Here is an 18599-nt window from a genome sequence, read left to right on the forward strand (position 1 = left end):
ACTGATTAGGCCAGACAAGCTGTGTCTGTTGTGAGCGCTCTCGTGAACTGTCCCTGTAGCCAGTGTTTTCTCATCTGTGGGAATAACAGGCTGTAGTCAGCACATCTCTCTGTCAGCCCTGAGTTACTTTGTAGAACAGCTAGAACGTCGTCTTCCAGGAGACAGAAGTGGTCCGGTGAGGTGATTGCAACCACACCATCTAGTGGCCCCATAAGGAGTATCTGCTCCGCCTTGACTGAGGACTCTTTCCTGCAGGAGCTGGCAGGCTACACCGGGGGAGACGTGAGCTTCCTAAAGGAAGATTTTGAGCTCCAGTTGAATAAACAGCTCGTGTTGGATTCAGTGAGTATCTAATCACGATGGAGGCACCTGCGATGTCACCCCTCGCTTTTGGGATCGTGTTAGAAGGTGCGATGTCACCCCTCGCGATGTCACCCCTCGCTTTTGGGATCGTGTTAGAAGGTCCTAGTTCCTGAATCTCTAAAGCACGCAAGTGAAATCCCAGGGCGTTAATGCATTAAACGGGAGTATTCGGTCTTTTAAACATAGCCCGAATTGAAGAAGTGGTGGTTATTCTCTTTTGAAAACAATTTCCATTCGTTATTTCACACGGGACCAGAAAAGAGCACCTTCTCTGTTTACCAGCTCAGGGCCTTCCGGGAAGTGTGGTTCAAGGACACGTCTACACCCGTCTCCTTTTCTTCATCATGTCACTTCTGTGGAAACTCTGCCCTGTTTTGCCAAGTCTGCTGGGCTCTGAGTGCTTCCAGGATTTTTTTTTTTTTTAATCCAATTTGCTTTAGTGTCCCTCAGTTGACTCAGGAAATGAGGAGTAAGTGACCGAATTCTGACCTAGTCAGTAGAGTCCAGGCGGAGGGGGTAGCTGGGTTACTCCCCAAGTCTTCCCAGCGCATTGGTGACTGTGGACAGCTAGCTCCCTGCCACATGGCAGCTGCCAGTCTCTTCGCTGACCTTACACTTGGGGGCAAGAAGGGCAGTATGACTGCAGTAGTCTGGTCATTTCTGGACAGCTTATTTTAAAGGCACTCATCACTACTGCCACTCAGCCCTTGGCTCGCTGCAGGTTGAATTTGGTTCCCGCCTTCCTCCTGCTTCCACTCTGCCAGAGGCCCCGGGCCTCTCTGGCGTTAAACTCAGTGAGCTCCTTCCAGGCTTCTTCCTTCTGGTCCCTCTCCCTGCACTTGCTGCTGTGGTCTGCGTGCTTGTCCTTCGCATCTGCTCCTCACTTATTTTCTCTGGCTCCGTGATCCCTACCTCTCCTGTATTTTCAGCTTCTTCCTCTCAGGGTCTGTACATGGCTTTACCTCCTCCTCTGCCTCATAAATGTGGTTTTCCCCTGGGCTCTCCTGGAGGTCTTCTCACTGGGCATGCTGTCCCGGAGGATCTCGGCCTCCCTGTGGCCGCAGCTCCCACCTGTGCACTGCAGCTCCCGATCCAGCCCAGCTCGCTCTCTCTTGGGCCCCAGGTTCCCATGCTGCCAGATAGTCCGGGTTCTGGATTTCACCAACTTCACAGCCGTTTGCTAGTGGCCGCAAACTTCTTTCTGACTGCTCCAAGTCCTCACTCCCAAAACCAGCGAGCACCAGGCCCGGTCTCTTCTCCCCGCCGGAGTTCCTCTTTCTCACCCGTGGCACCGACGCAGCTTTGTCCCTCCCCTCCCCACTCTACCTCTGCCCCTTCTCCTTCTGTCACCTGAAATGCACGTCTTACCATAAACAGTTCATGCCCCTTCTTGTGGCACACACGGCTCTATGCTCCTTAATCACTGCCCCCTTTTCCCTGTGTACTGGCTCTGCTAAACAACTTCTAGTTTCCCAAAGGACAGGGCTCGCTCTTCAGGCATTTGTGCGTACACTGCCTTCATCTGTCTGTAGCTCGCTTTTTCAATTCCTGCTCCCTGCCTTGAAAACGTCGATATAGGTATGTCTTCTGTGAGCCTTCTCTGACCTCCCAGATCAAGCTAGCGCTTCCCTCCACTGTGTTTATATTTCCTGTGCTTAAGTTTAAGGTAGTGCTCACCTATCCACCCACCCATCTCCTTGTTTATCCATTCATCCAGTCATCCACTCATCAGTCATCCATCCATTGAGCTACCCACTTGCCCACCTACTCATCATCCATCCATCCACCCACTCGCCTACCAGCACACCCATCCACCACCCATCAGTCATCCACCCACCCATCCATTTATCCACCCACCCATCCGTTATCCATCCGTCACTCCTTAATCATCCATCCACCCATTATCCTGCCATCACTCATCAGTCATCTGCTCTTCTACTTACTCACCTACCCACCCATCATCCGTCTACCCACCCACCTACACAACCACCCACCCATCATCCGTCAGCCCACCCACCCTTCACCCGTATCTACCCACCCACCTACACAACCACCCACCCATCATCCATCTACCCACCAACACAACCCCCCCATCGTCCGTCTACCCACGTACACAACCGCCCACCCATCATCCATCTACCCACCCACCTACACAGCCACCCACCCGTCATCTGTCAACCCACCCAACTACACAACCACCCACCCATCATCCATCAACCCACCCACCCATCATCTGTGTCTACCCACCCACTTACACAGCCACCCACCCATCATCCGTCAACCCACCCAACTACACAACCACCCACCCATCATCCATCTACCCAACACAACCACCCACCCATCATCCGTCTACCCACCCACCTACACAGCCACCTACCCATCATCCGTCTGCCCAACAACCACCCACCCATCATCCATCTACCCACCCACCTACACAACCACCCACCCATCATCCATCTACCCACCCACCTACACAGCCACCCACCCATCATCCGTCAACCCACCCAACTACACAACCACCCACCCATCATCCGTCTACCCCACACAACCACCCACCCATCGTCCGTCTACCCACCCACCTACACAACCACCCACCCATCATCCGTCTACCCACCCACCTACACAACCACCCACCCATTGTGTCAACCCACCCACCCTTCATCCGTGTCTACCCATCCACCTACACAACCACCCACCCATTGTGTCAACCCACCCACCCTTCATCCGTGTCTACCCACCCACCTACACAACCACCCACCCATCATCCGTCTACCCACCCACCTACACAGCCACCCACCCGTCATCTGTCAACCCACCAACACAACCACCCACCCATCATCCGTCTACCCACCCACCTACACAGCCACCCACCCATCATCCGTCAACCCACCAGCACAACCACCCACCCATCATCCGTCTACCCACCCACCTACACAACCACCCACCCATCATCCACCTGTCCCACAAATATATACCAGCTGCCAGGCACTGTCCAGGCACAAAGAATACGTCACTGAGTAAAACAAAAATTTTGCTCTTGAGGAAGTTACATTCTAGTGAATGTAAACGGGTATGTTAGTATATAAATAACAGGTGGTGATAAATGCTATGAAGAAAACGGTTATTGTTAGGTGCCATTGAGTCGATGCTGACTCATAGCGACCCTGTGTACAACTGAATGAAACACTGCCCGGTCCTGTGCCATTCTTACAGTTGTTACACTTGAGCCCGTTGTTGCAGCCGCTGTGTCCATCCATCTTGTTGAAGGTCTTCCTCTTTTTCGCTGACCCTCTACCAAGCATGGTGTCCTTCTCCAGGGACTGGTCCCTCCTCATAACGTGTCCAAAGTAAGTGAGATGTACTCTCACCACCCTTGCTTTTAAGAAGCATTCTGGTCATATTTCCAAGACAGGTTTGTTCGTTCTTCTGGCAGTCCACGGTATATTCAGTATCCTTCGCCAACACCACAATTCACAGGCGTCAGTTCTTCTTCGGCCTTCCTTATTCACTCTCCAGCTTTCACATGCATATGATGCGATTGAAAACACCATGACTTGAGTCAGATGCACTTTAGTCTTCAAGGTGACATCTTTGCTTTTCAATACTTTAAAGAGGTCTTTTGCAGCAGATTTGCCCAGTGCAATGGGTCTTTTGATTTCTTGACTGCTGCTTCCTTGAGTGTTGATTGTGGATCCAAGTAAAATGAAATCCTTGACAACTTCCATCTTTTTTTTTTTAATTGTGCTTTAAGTCAAAGTTTATAAACCAAGTCAGTCTTACAAAAATTTATATATACCTTGCTATATACTCCTATGGAAGTCCTGGTGACATAGTGGTTAAGTGTCATGGCTGCTAACCAAAAGTTCAGCAGTTTCAATCTACCGGGTGCTCCTTGGAAACTCTGTGGGGGCAGTTCTACTCTGTCCTATAGGGTCGCTATGAGTTGGAATCGACTCGATGGCAATGGGTTGATGTATATACTCCTACTTGCTCTCCCCCTAATGAGACAGCACACTCCTTCTCTCGTATATTCCCTGTGCATTCAGCCAGCTCCTGTCCCCCTCTGCCTTCTCATCTCCCCTCCAGACAGGAGATGCCAGCATAGTCTTCATGTGTCTACTTGAGCTAAGAAGCTCACTCCTCACCAGTATCATTTTCTATCCATGGTCCAGTCCAATCCCTGTCTGAAGAGTTGGCTTTGGGAATGGTTCCAGTCTTGGGCTAACAGAAGGTCTGGGGACCGTGACCTCTGGGGTCCTTTTGTCTAAGTCAGACCATTAAGTCTGGGCTTTTTACTAGATTTTGAGGTCTGCAACCCACTGCTCTCCTGCTCCATCAGGGATTCTCTGTTGTGTTCCCTCTCAGGGCAGTCATCAGTTGTGGCCGGGCACCATCTAGTTCTTCTGGTCTCAGGATGATGTAGTCTCTGATTTATGTGGCCCTTTCTGTCTCTTAGGCTCATAATTACCTTGTGTCTTTTGTGTTCTTTATTCTCCTTTGCTCCAGGTGGGTTGAGACCAATTGATGCATCTTAGATGGCCTCTTGCTGGCATTTAAGACCCCAGGCGCCACTCTCCAAAGTGGGATGCAGAATGTTTTCTTAATAGATTTTATTATGCCAATTGACCTAGATGTCCCCTGAGACCAGGATCCCTAAACCCCCACCCCTGCTACGCTGGCCTTCGAAGTGTTAGGTTTACTCAGGAAACTGCTTTGCTTTTGGTTTAATCCAATTGTGCTGACCTCGCCTGTATTGTGTGTTGTCTTTCCCTTCACCTAAAATAGTTCTTGTCTACTATCTAATTAGTGAGTACCCCCTCCCCCCTCCTTTGTAACCATCAAAGAATATTTTCTTATTTATTTAAACTATTTTTCAAGTTCTTATAATAGTGGTCTCATATAATATTTGTCCTTTTGCAGCTGACTAATTTCACTCAGCATAATGCCTTCCAGGTTCCTCCATGTTATGAAATGTTTCACAGATTCCTCACTGTTCTTTATCAATGTGTAGTATTCCATTGTGTGAATACACCATCATTTATCCATTCATCCATTGATGGGCACCTTGGTTGCTTCCATCTTTTTGCTATTGTAAACAGTGCTGCAATGAACATGGGTGTGCATATATCCGTTCGTGTAAGGGCTCTTATTTCTCTAGGATATATTACGAGGAGTGGGATTGCTGGATCGTATGGTAGTTCTATTTCTAGGTTTTTAAGGAAGCGCCAAATCGATTTCCAAAGTGATTGTACCATTTTACATTCCCACCAGCAGTGTATAAGTGTTCCAGTCTCTCCACAACCTCTCCAACATTTATTATTTTGTATTTTTTGTATTAACGCCAGCCTTGTTGGAGTGAGATGGAATCTCGTTGTAGTTTTGATTTGCATTTCTCTAATGGCTAATGATCGAGAGCATTTCCTCACGTATCTGTTAGCTACCTAAATGTCTTCTTTAGTGAAGTGCCTGTTCATATCCTTTGCCCATTTTTTAATTGGGTTATTTGTTTTTTCGTAGTTGAGTTTTTGCAGTATCATGTAGATTTTAGAGATCAGACACTGATTGGAAATGTCGTCACTAAAAACTTTTTCCCAGCCTGTAGTCAGGTAGAGGTGTGGCGGTGTGGAGCAGCAGTGGGTGTGAGGACGGGGACCTGGGGGGGTTGAAGATAAAGCTGCAGGACTTCGTGACATGTTTCATGTGAGAGTGGAAGCAGGAGACTCAAGTCTGATGCCAAGATCTTGGGGCCTGAGCATCCAGAAAGTGGACTTGCTGTGCACAGAGACTTTTGGTTTTGAGGGGGCAGCTGCAGACTCAAGGGGTTTCTGGTGTCACTTGAGCCTAAGAGCCTCTGTGGTTTCCGGTGTTGAGTGGGTATTGTGGGTGGCGCTTATGGGAATGAAGACCAGACTGTTGATCTAATATTAGGGCCTGCCTCTTGACCTGTTCCAGAATGCTCTGTCCCTGGGCTTGGACTTCATAACTGTGCGAGCATCGTCACCATCCTTCTTTCAGCCTGAGATGCTCTGTTTCTTCAGTCCTCCATGTGTGAAGCCAAGTTCAAGGCGTGATCAGATGCAGAGTCACGCATCCAGGCCCTGGTCCTCCTCCCTGGCAGGCCAGGCTTGCCCTGCTGAACCTTGCTTCTCAGCGGGTCAGACGGAAGCCATGCCCTGTGTGTGTTGGAGCTTGCCGTTGGCTTGTGTGTAAACCAGTTGCCATCACGTCGATTCCAATTCACGGCAATGCCATGTGTGTCGGACTGGAACTGTGCTTCACAGAGTTTTCAATGACTGTGACCTTTCGGAAGCAGTTGCCAGACCTTTTCTTCCAGGCACCTCTGAATGGGTGCCAACCACCAACCTTTCAGCGAGTAGTCGAGCACTTTACTGTTTGCTCTACCCAGGGACTTGGCTTGTGTTTAAAAAAAAAAAAAGTTTAGTATGTCTTTATTTGAGAGTTGAAGTTGCAGTGTTTTTGAACGTATACACAAAACCAGCTGAACTATAATTCCTGATTTGCGCGAGCCTGTATCCTCCTCTGCGGCTCTGGTGTCCTCACCCCAGGGCTCTGTGAGCCTCATGTGCTCGTAGTGTGGCCAGTGACTGGGTTTGGGGTATGTTTTACAGCTGCTAGCACACGAAGAGAACGTGGGAGGAAAACAGCTGTTTGTTTATATTTTAACAGGTCATCTCAGCCTCGCTCTGGGGTGGGATGCTGGTGCCCATTGGTGACAAACCATCGAGCATTGCCGATCGGTGAGTAAGAAGCGAGTGGGTCATTTGAAAATGTTTTCCCTTTGGGTCTTTTTGGTTGATTTCTCAGAAGGTACTTTAGGGAAGTTTAATTATTTAGGAGAGCAATATTTTATATTTTTCTTTAGTTTTTGTTTTTAAGCTAACCTCAAAATACCCAGTATACCTTGTACTTAATATTTTTTTTTACAATTTTTGGAGGCATGGGGGTAAAGGTTACTTAGTTTATTATATTAAGAAACTCGGCATCGTTCTCTTCTGATTATAAAAGAATACAGTTCATATGCATTGCAGAAATATAAAAATAGAAAAGTTGAAGGAAGTAAAGACTCAGGCCTACCCAATATCAAGCTGAGGTGACATTTGAGACTATTTCGTTTTAGTCTGTCTTTGCGGATGTGTGTTTACGGGTGTATGTGTATACACATACGTTTATATATATATACACCTGTGTTACGTTGGAGCCCTGGTGGAGCAGCTGCTCCTGGGAAACCATATGGGGCAGTTCTGCTCTGTCCTGTAGGGTCACTAGGAATCGGAATCCACCCAGCAGTAGTAGGTTTGGTTTTACGCTAAGTTGTTGACGTACTGTATTTTATATATAGTTTTGTGTCCTTTTAAAAAAGTTTTTTAAGAAACCAGAGTAGCCATTCACCAAGTCATGAGAAGTTTTTTGTAAGCAGCATTTTAATGGCATGCAATCTTTAATTATTTGCATGTCCCATAACTTTTTAGCCTACCACTGTTTTGGATATTTCAGTGGTTTTTGTAAACAACACTCTGAAGCATAGCTTTGTCAATCACTGGTTGTTCATTTTATTTCCTGAGAAGAGATTCCTAAACGTGGAAGTACTGTCTGAAGAATGCGAATGTTTTTAAGGCTTGTAGAGAATATTCCTGGGTCCCACCTCTCAGAAGGGCACGCCTCTGTACTTGCTGCTCTGAAATACCGGTAACTGTCCTTGAGGACAAGAAAACTTTTTGTTTTAAACCCTGTGCTAATTAAAATGTTGCTTTAGCTTCAACTGGTTTTTTGGGACGTATAAAAACTTAAATTCGTAAATACTTTTACCTCCATGAATCTAATGTGCAGAAAGGCTTTTGTAGTGTGGAAGAGTTATTTACAGGGATGTCCATTGTAGCCGTGTTGATAACAGCAGAAGTTTTCCAGCTGCCTTATCTAAGCCCAGCAGTGGGCAGATGATTCAATAAGTACGGCCATTCTAAAGAGGACTGTAATTATTTTACAGAAGGAGATAGGTGTCTGGAAGTTAAGAGTTTGCATATAAAAACACATAATTGGCCTCTTCCTAATGAGGGGCCGGAAACCCCGGCGTGGGCAGTCTGTTTGCGGGGGCAGCGGCGAGGGTCTCCACTGACCGCGTGGCCCACTCTGGCCCCTGGGATGTGGTGGGCAGACAAGGCGGGAGGAAGGACCTTTTCACTTTTTATATTACGTGCTCCCTGGGTCATTTGGATTTTTTTCAGAAGAACATGTGTGGATATGTATAGTTTTTCTAAAAATGAAAAGAACTTGCTGTTTGTTTCCTATAATTCATGAAGCATTCAGACAGGCTTTACATGGAAACCTCAAGTAATAAGTAAACGCACATTTATAGACTCTTAAGCTCAAGTTCAAGTGGATAAATTCGGCAAGGCTTCTCTGTGGCGGGAGGACCAGGAGCACAGCACCCCGGTTGTGATTGTGCAGATATGTCCAGTGCTTTTAGCAGCAACACGTGGCCCTGCGGGTCCGCAGGCGGCTCTCAGGGCTTCTCTGGCGGCCACGCTGGAAAGACTGTACACACCTCTCTTAGCATTTTAATTCGTTATTTAGTAATTATCACTGTCTACAGTCGGCTTCCAACAAGCTGTTCGATTTTATAGAAAGTGGACGGGGTTTCTAAGTAGCTAATTTTTAATTTATGCCCTTCATTTTATTCAGTTATAGTTGAAAAACATATGATAATCCAGTCCCTTAAGGAGTCCAAGAGGAATTCATTTTTTAAAATTATAATATTTTGTTTTTCTAATGAAAAATCATTGTTGAAAAAAACATTTAAAGTAACAGCAAGAGTTTCCTTTGGTGTTATCTTCCCCCTTTATGCTCTTCAGGTCACACAGTCTGCAGTTTGTGTCTTGCTTTTTGTTATGAACGTTGTGTTTTGAGCAGTTAGGAGGCCTGTGGTGAAAAGGAAGTGCGTAATGGATTCTTACAGGCAGTCCTTTCCAGTGGACAGACCACCGCCCTTCTGCCCTGAGTCCCCGCGTTTGTGCTTCCTGTCGCTGCCCCCCCGCCCCCCCTCCCCAGCAGCTTGAAGCACCTGGTCAAGTTCAGACTTTCAGGAACTGTGTGGTCTTTCTAAGCCGTCGGTGGCTGTTTTGCCGTGATGTTGACATTGCAGCACCAAAGGCGCTCGGACTTAGGCACTTCCACGTCTGCTGTCGCTTTTCACCTGGCGACTTTGCTCTGACGTTTTGCTCTCGTTTAGGTTTTACCTGGGGGGCCCGACCAGCGTCCGTGGATTCAGCATGCACAGCATCGGTCCTCAGAGTGAAGGTCTGTCGCCCCACCGTCCCGCCGCACACACCGCGTAACTTCCGGGCACGTAGTCATCGGTGTTCCTGTCCGTCACTGTGGAGTTAGGATCTAGTTCAGTGTCCGCCACACAGCAGCCAGGGAGTAGGCAGCTGCTGAGGGAATCAGAATTGTAGAAAGATCAGAAAACGTATCAAAGCCAAACATGAAAATGACCCATAGTGCAGGCACCCAGAGAGAACGTGGGTGCGTGTCGTCTGCGTTCCTTCTGGGCTGTTCACGTGCACGACTTCACACTGTGTTTCAGTTTGTTGTGTTTCCCTACTGCTTTTTAACATGTCCCCTCTCCCATTTTAAAAATATACCAAGTGTATTTTTATGAGAATATTTTATCATTTTTAATAGCTACATATTTCATCTTATTAACATACTATAATTTTTTTTAACCAAATCCCAAGTTTAGAACATTTATACTGTTTTCCTTTTTTCACAATTTTAAAACAGTATATCAGCGAATATCCTTCTGTGTGCTCATCTGTGCGTTCTACTTTAATAGAAAGTTCTAGATGTGTAATTGCTGGATCAAAGGATTTCGATATTTTTTAAGGCTTTGTGGTGCTCTCTAGAAAGGCTGTCTCAGTTATATCCTTTCCAGCAATGTGTGAGAATTCGCGTTTCCTGGCACCCTCTCCTGCACGTGACGTTGTAGCGGAGATACAGTTGAAGTTGTCTCCGCTCGTTATTAGAAACTTTCAACAGCGTTGTTTTAAATGGTTGTATATTGTCCTGTTTTACGTCATTATAAATAATGACTGCATGGTGCATAAATTTTTGTGTGAAATACGGATTTGTCTTTCCATGTGTTCTTAGAGTACTTTCTTAGAGTTTCAGATTTTCTAGAAAAGTGACATGAGTTTTGGGTGGCTTTATTTTATTTTTTTTTTCTTATAAGCAAGTAAGTACGATATGAGAGCTGTATGAAAGTTTGGGAACTTTTCGCTTGTCTGAAAATCAAAACACCATGATATTCCACTTACTGCTTCTCAGATAGGCAGTGGGTAAGACTCTGGGCAAGGATGTAAGTCGCCTTAACTTCCATGAAAGCAGTTGGACGATAGGTGCCAGGAGCCTTAAACATGATTATTCTTTCTAACTCAGTGACCCCATTCTAGGCACCTATCCAGGGGATATAGTAAGAGACGCTGTAAAAGTATGTGTGCAAGGAATGCTCACGGTAGCCCCAAACTGGAAACTACCCAACACCCGTTGACAATAGATGGGCAAACGAGCAGTGATGTCTTCACACTGTGAGATACGGTACAGCCGGGAGGATCGCCGGGTCACAGCCGCTGCCCGAAGGAGGGCATGAGTGAGCGAGCCTCAGAGACGTGCAGAAAGGAGCCAGACCCAGAGACATGCAGAGTGTGTGCTTCCATTTACGTCAAGTTTGGGACCTGGCTGAACTAACCTATGCTGTTAAAAAAGCCAGGTGCTGTTGAGTCGGCTTTGACTCATAGCGACCCCGTGTGTGTCCACAGAGTTTTCAGTGGCTGATTTTTCAGTAGATCACCGGGCCTTTCTCCCAAGGCACCTCCGGGTAGACCCCAGCCTTGAACTTTTCGGCTAGCAGTAACCGTTTGCACCACCCAGGGCCAGTCTCTGCTGTTAGCCACCGGGTAGTGGTTGCCCATGGCCTGAGTGGTGGTGTCTCAGTCATCTAGTGCTGCTATCCAGAAATACCACAAGGGGGTGGCTTTCACAAACAGAAATTTATTTCCTCACGGTCTAGGAGGCTTGAAGTCCGAATTCAGGGTGCCGGCTCTGGGGGAAGGCTTTCTGTCTTTGTTGGTTCTGGAGGAAAATCCTTGTCTCTTTCCAGCTACTGTTCCTTGGTCCCTTGGTGACCTTCATATGGCATCTGTCGTCCTCAATCTCTGCTGGCTTCTGTGTGCCTAATCTGCTCAGTTTATATATGTCAAAGGTGATTGGCCCAAAACACACCCTATACTCATTGCTTCATTAACATAACGAAGAAAACCCTATTTCCAAATGGGACTACATCTGCAAGTATAAGGGTTAGAATTTACAACACATGTTTTGGGGGGACACAGTTCAATCCATAATATGTAGGTAGTGATTTACAAAGGAGAACAGGGGCTTCCAGGGGGCTGGACGTTCTATTTTTTGATCTGGGTGCTTGTGGGTGTGTTCAGTGTGAACACCGTTGAGTTGTACACTTAGATTTCTTGTACTTTTCTCTATGTCAGTACGAGGTTTAAAACTATGTGTGTGTGCACTGGGGTTCTCATCACAGGTTAGTGTCTACTATTGTGAGATTAGAAACCAGTGTGCCGATGGAAGGCGAATGGATCCTGAATCACGGTATAGCTATGTGATTATTCAAAGAGCCCTGGTGGCGCAGTGGTTAAGCACTTGCCTGCTAACTAACAGGTCAGCAGTTGGAACCCACCAGCTGCTCCATGGGAGAAAGATGTCGCAGTCTACTCCTGGAACGATTACAACATTGGAAACCCAGTGGACAGTTCTCCTCTATCCTATAGGGTTGTTACGAGCTGGAATCAACTCCATGGCACACGACAACGATAGTGTAATTATTCAGCTATAAAAATCACATTTCAAAGAGTGTAAGGGAAATGCTTATGATATGTTGAACTAAAAAAAAAAGACTAGAAGCCATATATATTAAATGAGCCGAATTTTATTATTTAATTATACATTACACTTCACTGGAAGAAAGAACACCAGAATGTTAGCTGGTCATCTCTGAATAGTAGAAATTAGAAGAAAATTTCTTTTTTTTTCTCTAATTCTCTACATCAGATTGTCTACAAGTTTATTGCTTTTATGATCAGAATACAGTTGGTTATTTAAGGAAAGAAAGGGCTGTTTCTGGGAAATAAGGAACAAAGTTGACCTTTTGTTATTTCCTCTCAAGCTTGTTCGTTCCCTCTAGAAACATGTGACTGTATTAAACATTCATACATACATATTAAAAGGGGTTAAGGAAGGAGCTGCTGACGTCTCTAAGTGAATAAACAGTTCTTTCCTTGGGGTCAGTCTCAGACATCCAGTATATTTCTTTGTCATGATCTGTCATTTTGTATTAAAGGGACTATGACCCTTTATAAATAGCATTTTTACAGTAAAGTATAAACATTTAAGGTTTTTTTTTTTTGTCCCTTCAGTGTGACTATTTATAGCAAAATGGAAGGGATAAAAGCATTTTCAGAAATAATGAAAATGCGTGCTGTCCGTGGGTAGCCTTTAATTACGGCAACATTAACCTTTCTCTGAAATAAAAAGTTCTGAGTAGCTGTGAACCTTTACAGACAGCCTCCTCTCTGCAGACGCCGGGCCCGGGCGGGTGCCTCAGGTGGCACTGTGCCGTGTACGGGAGGTGCCCCGTGCCTTTTCATTAGTAGTGCGTTCATCCACGTCCAGGACCTGCAGAGAGCTTTTCTGCATTTTGTCTCTCAACACTGTGATCTTGACATTTTGGCAAAAATAATACATAAAGTAATACTTTATCCACAACTGCAGAGGCCTGTCGCTATCTGCAGTTGTGGATAAAGTGATGTTTACGAGATTACATTCTTTCCTAAACTATACTGGCTTTTTTTTTTTTTTTTCCAGCTAAAGCAAATTGTAAAACAAACCAGGAGAAAAAGAAAGATGATTTAAATGAGGCCAGCAGCACCAGGAGTTAGAAAACCTGCTATTCACAGAGCTGCGTGCTTATTTATATGAAATGAGTCTTGTGTACTGTGCGAGTTCATGTGATTTCGGTCCGTGTGACCTTGTTCTTGTTCTGTGCCCTCCTGCTAGGAGACTACCTGGGAGGGGAGGCCTACTGGGCCGGCGGCCTGCACCTCTATACCCCACTGCCTTTCCGGCCCGGCCAGGGCGGCTTTGGAGAACTTTTCAGAACGCACTTCTTCCTCAACGCAGGAAACCTCTGCAACCTCAACTATGGTAAAGCTTGGACTGGAAGCAAAACCTTCTCATGCAGCTAGCTTTATGTTTAAAAGCCGAGTACACAAATAGGCGTCTCTCTCTCAGATTCCACGGTCTTTAGCTGTAAAGACTGCGCTTGACTTTGAACAGCTCCCACAACGCCTGTACGGTGCCCAGAACAGAGTCGTTGCTTGGGTGACTGCAGCGTGCGTGGAGAATAGTTACCAGTGCTGTCTGCAGAGAGAAACCTGCCCATCCCTTTAAACAGACACTTCTTGAGCACTTACTCTATTCCAGCCCTTATGGCCACAGGGCTCCACCCTTCCCCAGCAGCTCAGGTCCAGAGGAGACTCAGCGGATGGACGGATGCAGCCAGTGGGCAGAAAGAGTCATGGGAAGCTTCCCAGATGGCCCCGGAGTTGAGGCCGGGAGGAGGGTTGTCCCAGTGGTCAGGGCGGGGAAAGGCAGGCCAAGGCAGCGGAATGTGCAGGAGCCCGAGGAGCTGAGGAAGCGCGGCTCACTGGGGCAGGCAGCAAGTCTGGTCCCAAAGCCTCTCTGGGTTTTGTTTCTGGTCCTCATCTCACTTCATGCACCCTTCTCTCAGCCCAGGGCCTGGCTTCAAACGTTACCACTGGGCAGACGGCAGGGGAGAGCCAGGGCTTGTCCGAGCGTGGCTTTGAAAGGACAGGATGCTGTTGGTCTCACATCCTTTTCTCTTTCCAGGGGAGGGCCCCAAAGCCCACATCCGCAGGCTGGCTGAGTGCATCCGCTGGTCGTACGGTGCTGGGATCGTCCTCAGGCTTGGCAACATTGCCCGCCTGGAGCTTAATTACTGCATCCCCATGGGCGTCCAGAGGGGCGACAGGTCAGTGCCCGCATTGTCTCCCACACCCGCCTCACGCTTGCCAGTCATTTTGTCTTAGTTTGGACATGGTTAATCGTTTATCAGTGGCCTTTAAGATTCAAGATTTTAGAAGAAATAGAGTAGTTAGTGAAAGAATGGCAATATGTGTGTTTTTCTCCAGTAGGTTTTTTGCCATCCGTTTTGGAAGAAAATGTCGTGTGTTCCCACCCCCACCCTCACCCCCACCCCCACCCCAGGCTGCTTGTGCTTCTCATACACAAGCAGCCGGAGTGGCTCCTGGTCTGGCTGGAAGAATTGAGGCCCGCTATTGATCCTGCTTGTAGGATGTGCAAAGAGGGCTTTCCAGTGGCTGTCTGTGCAGGCCAGGGGCTAAGGTTGAAGGGACAAAGCTTTGCCTCCAGCCATAGGGGATTCATTCTCGAGAGCGTTCTCTCAGCACCGGAGGAGTGTTCCCCAGCGGCCTCCGACCTTAGCCCTTCCCCTGGTCATTGTACTAAAGAAAGAGCTGCTAAATGTTACCTGGGCGAATACGGTGCAGGGCATTTACAGTTAGAGAAATTAATTTTAATTCCGTTTCTTATGTTGTATGGGAATCATTGTGATGATAGTGTTTATGTTGTCTCTTACTACCTCATACTTCAGTACTCTAGGCTCTGTTTCTTTCCCTTCAGTTTTCTCTCTTTCCTCGCCCTCAGTGGGGTGCTGAGTCTCAGCCCTGGGTTTTAAACACGAAGTTGTAATTTGTCTTAGTTTAAGGAAATATTCTACCATTTTTACACTTACTAAGTCTTCTACTTCCCCCACGTGTCTGTCAGTTTGTCATACTGTGGGAGCTTGAATGTTGCTGTGATGCTGGGAGCTGTGCCACCAGTATTCAAATACCAGCAGGGTCATCCACGGCGGACAGGTTTCAAAGAGCTGGAGATAGAAAACCAAAAGGGAAGAACATGCCCAACATTTCTGAGGCTGAAAGAACTGAAGAGAAAATTCAAGCCTCGAGTTGCAATAGTAAAGGATTCTATGGGGAAGATATTAAACGACACAAGAAGGATCAAAAGAAGATAGAAGGAATACACAGAGTCACTGTACCAAAAAGAATCAGTCGACATTCAACCATTTCAAGAGGTGGCATAACGATCAGGAGCGGATGATACTGAAGGAGGACGTCCAAGCTGCACTGAAGGCACTGGCGAAAAGCAAGGTTCCGGGAATTGACGGGATACCAACTGCCCTGTTTCAACAAAGGGATGCAGCGCTGAAAGTGCTCACTTGTCTATGCCAAGAAATTTGCAAGACAGCTACGTGGCCAGCTGACTGGAAGAGACCCGTGTTTATACCTATTTCCAAGGAAATTGATCCAACCGAATGTAGAAATTATCAAACAATATCACATGCAAGTAAAATTTTGCTGAAGATAGTTCAGAAGCGGCTGCAGCAGTATACCAACGGGAAACTGCCAGAAATTCAGGCCAGATTCAGGAGGGGACATGGAACCAGGGATCTCATTGCTGATGTCAGGTGGATCCTGGCTGAAAGCAGAGAATACCAGAAGGATGTTTACCTGTGTTTTATTGACTGTGCAAAGGTATTTGACTGTGTGGATCATAACAAATTACGAATGCCATTGCAAAGAATGGAAATTCCAGAACGCTTCATTGTGCTCATGAGGAACCTGTACATAAACAAAGAGGCAGTCGATTGAACAAAACAGGGGGACACTCCGTGGTTTAAACTCAGGAAAGGTGTGTGTCAGGGTTGTATCCTTTCACCACACTTACTCAGTCTGTATGCTGAGCAAATAATCCGAGAAGCTGGACTATATGAAGGAGAACGGGGCATCAGGATTGGAGGAAGACTCATTAACAACCTGCGTTATGCAGATGACACAGCCTTGCTTCCTGAAAATGAAGAGGACTTGAAGCACTTGCTGATAAGGATCAAAGACCACAGCCTTCCGTATGGATTACACCTCAACATAAAGAAAACAAAAATCCTCACAACGGGACCAATGAGCAACATCACGATAAACGGAGAAAAGTTTGAAGTTGTCAAAGATTTCATTTTACTTGGATCCACGATCAACACGCATGGAAGCAGCAGTCAGGATATCAAAAGACACATTGCATTGGACAAATCTGCTGCAAAAGACCTCTTTAGAGTGTTGAAAAGCAAAGGCTAAGGTGTGCCTGACCCAAGCCATGGTATTTTCAATGGCATCATATGCATGTGAAAGCTGAACAATGAATAAGGAAGACGGAACAAGAATTGATGCCTTTGAATTGTGGTGTTGGTGAATATTGAATATTCCATGGACTGCCAAAAGAAGGAACAAATCTGTCTTGGAAGAAGTACGACCAGAATGCTTAGAAGCAAAGATGGTGACACTATGTCTTACATAGTTTGGACATGTTATCGGGAGGGATCAGTCCCTGGAAAGGACATCATGCTTGGTAAAGTAGAGGGTCAGCAGAAAAGAGGAAGACCCTCCACAAGACGGATTGACATGGTGGCTGCAACAATGGGCGCAAACAGAGCAACAGTTGGGAGGGTGGTGCGGGGCCGGGCAGTGTTTAGTTAGCTCTGTTGTTCATAGGGTCACTGTTAGTCGGAACCAACTTGACTGCACCTAACAAGTCGTCTACTTCAGGGTAAGTGATGGTGCTTCTTAAAGGGTAGTCGTTTTAGCAGGCTTTTAATGCCCCGTTGTTACGTAGGAGCAGTTCCGTAGCAGCCTTTCAGACAGACCCCCACAGCTATCACTTCGGTAGAATCTGCTCTTCCTCCCACTCTCGCTGGAGGGCTGATTTCACATCCGCTCTGTATCCAGGGGCACTGCAGGGCTGCCATGGCTCCCTTGTCACGTGAGAGCCCTTTCAGCACCTGCACACCTTGCCTGCTCTCGGACAAAGCAGAGCTGGAGGTTAGGCAGGCAGGCGGGCAGACTGTGCGCTCAGCGCAGCTGCCCAGGCTTGAACCCAGCTGGGCCGCTCCTACGCTGTGTGACTGGGTGAGAACGGAAGACGATGGCGATCACTCTGCGGGTTTGTGGCGACGACGAAGTGAACTAATGTGCGCGGAGCACTTGCAGTACTTGGCTGTCGTCAGTGGATGCTGTCTGTCCCTCGCATGGTGGTGGCTGCTGCCGTGCTCACTGTGTCCAGCTTTCCCGACAAAGCCACCAGTGTTCACTGCTCCCACAGGAGACGTCTCCCTTCCCCCTGCATGCGTGGCTGCCGCCAGGGTGACAGTGCTCAAAACAGGCGTTGTGATTGCAGAGTGAATGTGAGAAAATGGATGCCTGAGGACTGCGGAGCTAGCGCAGGGTGTGCATTGGATAGCCTCTTAGCAAAGACCCCACAAACCTGTACTGGCTTCAGTAGACGAGGCTCACTTTACAAGAGAGCCCCTCAGACTGTTGCCTACAAAGCTTTTATTCTTCTGCAGATGGGGACCTTGGTCTCCCAGCTTAAACCCCCTGGTGCTCATTAGAATCCTTGCAGGTAGCCCAGAGGTGCGGTGGTGCCCCCTCAAGGACAGCCCCTGGGATGCAGCCTTCTGGCTGGTGCCTCACACTGTGCTCTGTTTCCATCACCTGGCGCCTGGTTATGGGCAGAGTCCATTCCTTCATCTCGGTGACTGGAAACCCTGTGTCCTAACATGCTCCCTCGTGGTGCTGACGCGCTGCCTGGGGACCAGCCACACTCTGGGGTAGGGAGGTTTGAATGACTCCTTGCCTCTGCTGGGAGCAAGGATAACGTTTGGGGGAGGAAGGAGCTTGCCTGTGTCAGACGCCAAGCTAAGCACCTCACTTTATTAGGTCTCACAGCAGCTTTATGCAGTTGAGGCTGTCACCCCTTTGGACAGACGAGGAAACAGACCCCACAGTGTAAGTAGGCAGGCAGGCTGATTCTAAAGCTTAGATTCTGCTGCCACCCCAGAAATCGCCACCACACTCGGGAGACTGAGCGTGCTGCAATGTCCCCTGCACCCAGGGCCCGCTGCCACCTGCACAATGCACTGTCCCAGTCCTCCCGTAGCTCCGTGTTGGGGCGTTTTGTCCACACTTGGATTCTATGCTGACTTCCCATCTCAGGGAACACAC

At 47.4% G+C, this 18599-nt stretch overlaps 1 protein-coding gene across 1 annotated transcript in view; it reads left to right on the forward strand.

Moving 5' to 3' along the window:
• The window catches only part of SAMM50 (SAMM50 sorting and assembly machinery component), a 46461-nt gene that overhangs the window by 20488 nt on the left and 7374 nt on the right, over window positions 1–18599 (forward strand). Inside the window, exons 10-14 of the mRNA XM_049884614.1 lie at window positions 256–342; window positions 7051–7121; window positions 9611–9678; window positions 13504–13650; window positions 14356–14497. Of these exons, the coding sequence (XP_049740571.1) occupies window positions 256–342; window positions 7051–7121; window positions 9611–9678; window positions 13504–13650; window positions 14356–14497 (515 nt within the window). The remainder of the gene's footprint in view (window positions 1–255; window positions 343–7050; window positions 7122–9610; window positions 9679–13503; window positions 13651–14355; window positions 14498–18599) is intronic.

This window comes from Elephas maximus, chromosome 4 (assembly GCF_024166365.1).
Source record: "Elephas maximus indicus isolate mEleMax1 chromosome 4, mEleMax1 primary haplotype, whole genome shotgun sequence".
In the NCBI taxonomy this organism is placed as follows: Eukaryota; Metazoa; Chordata; class Mammalia; order Proboscidea; family Elephantidae; genus Elephas; species Elephas maximus.